The following is a 5,726-nucleotide window of genomic DNA, read 5'->3' as shown; positions in this document are numbered from 1 at the left end:
TCAGTTCTTAAAAATTTTATTTCCATTGTCTGAATACGTTTTTAAATTAAGAGAAATGCATGTGGTCATTTATAGTGAATCACTAAGAGCATAAAGTGTTCAAAACTAAACAAGTACAGCTGGTAATTGTATGGACCCTTTATTGGTTTTCACTGATGATATTCGTTTAGCAAAAATCTCAACAGCATTAAATTATGGAAATTATTTAAATATTTATTGGCAATTACAAAATGTAAATAAAAATAAATCAGTGAGTGATTTCTTTCAAGGTTAAAGATGTCCCTACAGCCAACATCACTATGAGGGTACCATTGCTGTGCTTGTCATGATTCTTCAACATGTCTTGCATTTTTTGCAAGGTCAACAGAAAATGGAAAGTGACTCGTCAGCTTCCCATTTTGAATGCCATTACAGCTCCTGCTTGAGATTGCTAGCATGATTTCCATTCACATCTGGCGTTTTGCTCTCTGTTTTTCTTCCTTTTTTCTTGATGTTGACTTCATTCTGCCTCGTCTCTTTTGTTTTGTCCTTTTTTGTGATGCTTCCTGGAAACACTTGTCCCTCCACTGTAACGTCTGCACACCGCTGTTGAGCCACAAGGAAGTCTTTAACTTCCCAGGCCAAACTGCCGTCTCGCAGCATGAAGATTACTCTGTTTGAGCCCACTACAAACCTGTAAGAACAAACAGAAATAGTGGCATTACTGGTGTGGTAGGTTTGTGTGAAAATTACACAACGCATTATTCAGTAATTACCAGTACACCGAAACAACCATGAAGGTGCTATTCATCGTGAGATATGTCGAAGATTAAATCATCGGTGACACTCAATACATCCAAACCAGATGACAATGCTGACTATTCACTAAAAGGTCTAGAAGCACTCGATCACATGTAACTGTACAATAAGTTACATGACTTTGGAAATTACGTTGACCCAGGAAATTTGGAAATTATGATGGCCGCCCTAAATCTCGTCAGCGACAATAGGCGAGAGCGGTCCATGAGGCGTCTACTCTTATATTACGTCTGAGTTCCAGAAAGACTGGTATTGCTGGTTTTCAGATGATGTAGCACCAACGTCAATGCAGAGGGAAGGCAGGAAGTAAATGCAGCCCATTTATTTTTGTTGACACAGTATCAAAATGCCTAAAGTTTGTCGTGTACGGTTGTTCCAACTGCTCTAATAGAGAAAAAGCTAAACATTATTTTTGAAAGTAGTTGGTCATAGGGAAGTTGATTTTAAAAACCTTACCGTGAAAAAGAGAAAAGTGGATCAACAACCTTCAGCTAAAAGCAGGAGGTATGTGAGAGTGAGAGAAGCAGGACATTATAATTGTCTTTATTCATGTTAACTGATAAACAAGCCTCTGGTCACTAGGTGGCAGCAGTGTTCAAATTAATCAACAGCCTGCCTGTTCAAGCCAGTAGAAGTAGCCACAGCACAGAAAAAAAAAAAAAAACGAAGCGAAGGATACAAGCGCAGATGTTTTGAAATATATCTATCTAGAAGAGAGATGGAGAAGTTCGACAGTGAAAAAAAAAAAAAAGTTGTGTAAGCATCGTTTCAAAGACCTGGGGCTGAAAATTTGCTTCTGATGTGCTAAAACATTTAGTACTTAGTCATTTGTTAAACCAGTAACTATAACCTTACAAGATCCTCAGTATTCCGCTATTTAGCGCACTATAGTGAAACGCTATCATGAAATTAGTCTTTATTCTCGTCCAAATTTACTCGTATTTAAAACGCAAATCAAAAACTCAGAACCCGGCACTTAGACTCCATTATAAGCAAGTAGCTGAAGCTCGCAGAAAAAGGCCAGGAAATAGACAAAACCTGTCTTTTTATTGTTAAAAATGTTATACATTTTTCATCGCTTCTCATCTGACAAGCTGAACTATTACCAATATTGCTGCAAATTTTTAAATAATAAATGTTAAGAACCATATACCTTGTGGAAAACTAAATGGAAGATGCTGACAAGTAACCAATGCTTACAGTTCTAAAAAGTGTTTTACTATATTATGTCTAAAAATGCAAATCCCAGTGAATCATTTGCACTTTTCAAACTGAGCAGTCTTGATTAAATGTTAGTGACTCACTCATAAACTGATTTTGGAAATTATTTTGAGGTTTACAATAATAAAACAGCAGTTTTGATAATAAGGTAAGTTACAATGTTGGAGCCAGTTGTTTACAATAAATTATTAAATATGAACAGAATCGCAATACTATTTAAATTCTGGGGAGGGAAGGGCACTGAGCGGGGGTGTGGGGGGCGTGAAAAAAAAATTATGATCCCTAGGGGGTCATGACAGAAAATAATTGAGAAACACTGCATTAGTGGTTCTACTGTTAATGGCAGCAAACCCATTAACAGTATTGGTTAACAGAGAAAAATGTCTTTTGCTGCTGTGGCAGTTGTCTGTTATTTTATTGTTTTATTTTGTTGGGTGTTATATTTTAATCATTTATAGAAAAAGAATGTTTTGTTTTATTTTAAGGAATTGTCAAACTGGTTTAAACTATATGATCACATGTAAAAAAACTGAATTCTAATTCTACTGATGGAGCTCTTGCATGCAGTTTCCAGTCACATTTTTAGGAGCGATTGTGGTGTCTTTGACACTAGATTAAAAAGGCCTGGATCATCAGTCCTGCTTGTTGAGTTGTGCGTCATAAAACCAGTGAAGAAGGTGACAAGCAGGGAAGAAAATGCCAGTTTTCTTACATGCAAATCCTTTACTCGTCAAGTCTAATTTATTAAAATTGCAGGACAAAGTGAAATATCAAACTCAGGGTTTCCCCCAGTGTGTCGTAAGCCTGGTGGCCGACATCATTTGTTAGCCCCCCCGCCAGGCTAAGCATCGCTTGTTTTTATTTTTAGAAATATGAGTAAGGGAAGGGACAGGAGGGAAATCGCTTTATTTATTTATTTTTTTTGATAAATCTTTAAGCTGGATTGCAAGCATCTCTGTTCTGAGCGTTTCATTTGCGGAGCAGACTTATTTCTAAGAGTTTTATAGTTTATGCATTTAAAGCCAGAGAGCGGACCAATCACACAGTTGATATCTCCATGCGTTGCCGCTGCTTTGTTAAGTTTACCTCAGCGCGGATCCCGCCTTCACTCAAACTGATCACAGGCTGACCTGTATGGATATTTGCATCAACCCAGTGTGGGTAGTTATTTTTCTTTGGATAACTCTATATCAAGGTAAGAGATTAAAACGAACGGCGTTACCTCTGGTTGCACAGCTCTATGTGAACCGCAGGAATAAATTGTAGTTGCGCGTCTGTTTGCAGCCATTTGTGCGTTGAGCGACCGGTGAGAATGATTTATCTTTGTCGACAGAATTATGTGGGGTGTTTACATCTAAATACGCTGTCCAGTGTGTGGCTCTGTCTTTCCTGTAAAGTTTATGTCTGTGTTCCCGGTTGGCCGGAGCGTTAGTGGTTAACCAACCAGCGCTAAGCTCATCATGCAGATTCAGTCCGGTGAGGAGCTTTTGCGCTCATTTCGTAGTCAAACTTCACGCTGGTTTTACATCATTTTATTATTATTTCTACCATTATATTTCCGGTTACATTAGTGGTTCTCAACGTGGGCGGTACCGCCCCCCAGGGGGCGTTCAGAGGACGGCAGGGGGCGCTGGCGGACATTTTTACAAAAGGGGGGCGCTGGGATGCCTTTGGGGGGCGTTTGGTCGAAGGTAAACTTTACACCTTAAATGCACAACAATACCAGTTTAGACTTTGAGCAACTTGGTAAAACTGTATTGTGTAACATTAAATCATGCTTGGCTGCAACTGTATCGATGGCAGCTCTTCTTCTATTCAGTGTTTGTAGCTTCATGGTGCAGATCCGCTCAGTTCAGCGTTACACCGGCTGATGACGCTGCTGTGATTCATTTTGCCTGGTATTTATGTAGCTACATATGTTTTGGCAGTTCTGTGATCATGTCAAAGCAGCAATTTATATTAAAAATTTTTTTATTTCCGTTTGAAAGCTGCCCGCTTCCATGGAAGGACAACAGAAAATCGCTCTTATAAACATATAATTACTAAAATCACGATGCCCTCACTGTGTATCCCTCTGAAAAATGAACCCATTTAAATAAAGAAATCCCTCCATGAGTGATACCACGATAGAGAGCGTTCATTTTATAGCGTAAACAAAAAAAAACGACGCGCACATTGCGCAAAACTCTGAAACATGAGAAGCGGGCAAAACGGAGCGACGAACTAGATGTGAATTATGGCATAAAAACAGAGAATCCGACGCTGAACAGTCAAAAATCAACACATGATGATTAGGCGGCGCAGCAGGTGATGAGTGAAGATTACTGATGGTCAATAAACCATAAAATAAATCTAGCAACAGGAAAGAAACTAAAGTGGACATAGCAATAAACCAAGAGAGGATAAAACTAATCAAAGGAAACTAAATGGAAATAAATGAAGACCAAAATGCAAGAATAAACTAAGAAACTAAAGTAAATACAGAGGAATAAACTGGTATGGCAAGACCTTTCGAGCAATAATTAATACAGAGACTGTATGGCAAGAATAAACAGACACTATTTCAGATAAAAGGTAAAATAATATTGTTGAAATGTCATGAGTAGGGGCGCAACTACACATTATTCAGGTGGATGCGAAAACATAAATCGGCGCCCCCCCACGAAGGAGAGTAGAAACATACGCCCGAAAAAGGTTGAGAAACACTGGGTTACATGATGCATCAAACCACGCACGTGCAGAGGGGGGGGGTGCCTGAGCACCTGCCCCTTTTGCTTCTTGCCCCCAAGTGCCCTTTTGGTCAAATTGTTTTTTTCTTTTTTTTGGTATTATTTTCTAAGCCCTCTTCTGACACATAATAACATGTGCTAAAATTATTTGCTTTTTTGTTTCTTTTTTGTACAACATAATAAGCCGGTCAGCATTGCATTGCAGACGCAATGCAATGCTCACGAGCATTGAGCATTGCATCATGCTCGTGACGCATGACGCAGTTGCCTCTCGCGCAGTGAGATAAGGCGGCTAACTGCAGAGCTCAACGTAGCGAACGTTCCAGATTACAGATCAGTTTTTGGTGAATAAAAATAAAACCTTTTTGGTGAATAAAGTGGAGTAGACTTGCTACTTGTCAAATGATGGAAACGTTGAAGTATCGTTTCTGCTTCAGCTCGGAGTCGCGGTTTAAGCAGAGAGGTAATGAAATACAACAGACACTGACAGGCCTCTGCGTCTGCCTTTCTCTGAAGAACTACTGAGTGGAGGAGACAGCCAGGTGAGGAGAAACTGTTCTTATCTATCGATTCACTATTTCTATCATACAGACATTAGGCTATTGTTGTTGTGCTATTAGCTAGCTGCTAGCTAACGACTGTGCTAGCAAAGCAAGATAACTAAAAGCTTCTTCCCTGTACCGTTAATGATATCAGTCATTCTTCAGTATTGCTTAATGCAATAAGGCACATCACCCGTCCAAAACCTTTCATCTCCATAATGGATATATGTCAGATCTTCTAATTTCCTTTGCTGCATAATGTACATTTCATTTATTCTAGCGTTAGGTAAATGTATCTTGAAGGAGAATAACACTTAAATAAAAGTCCAACAAGGATATTMATTTAGAATTAAAAATAATTCACCCTGAATTACCATGATAGATATAATGAATGTAATAAAAGTGACATTAATGAAGGGGAAAAAACTCAATCCAG

General features: G+C 38.8%; 1 protein-coding gene across 1 annotated transcript in view; it reads right to left on the bottom strand.

Moving 5' to 3' along the window:
* Positions 1-5,726, bottom strand: part of mesd (mesoderm development LRP chaperone) — a 19,305-nt gene continuing 13,579 nt past the window's right edge. The window contains exon 3 of the mRNA XM_008405075.2: positions 1-673. Within this exon, the coding sequence (XP_008403297.1) occupies positions 409-673 (265 nt within the window). The 3' untranslated portion in view covers positions 1-408. The remainder of the gene's footprint in view (positions 674-5,726) is intronic.

This window comes from Poecilia reticulata, linkage group LG3 (assembly GCF_000633615.1).
Source record: "Poecilia reticulata strain Guanapo linkage group LG3, Guppy_female_1.0+MT, whole genome shotgun sequence".
Classification (NCBI taxonomy): domain Eukaryota; kingdom Metazoa; phylum Chordata; class Actinopteri; order Cyprinodontiformes; family Poeciliidae; genus Poecilia; species Poecilia reticulata.
The sequence above is the reverse complement of the archived record's forward strand: the minus strand, read 5'-3'. Positions and strand labels throughout refer to the sequence as shown.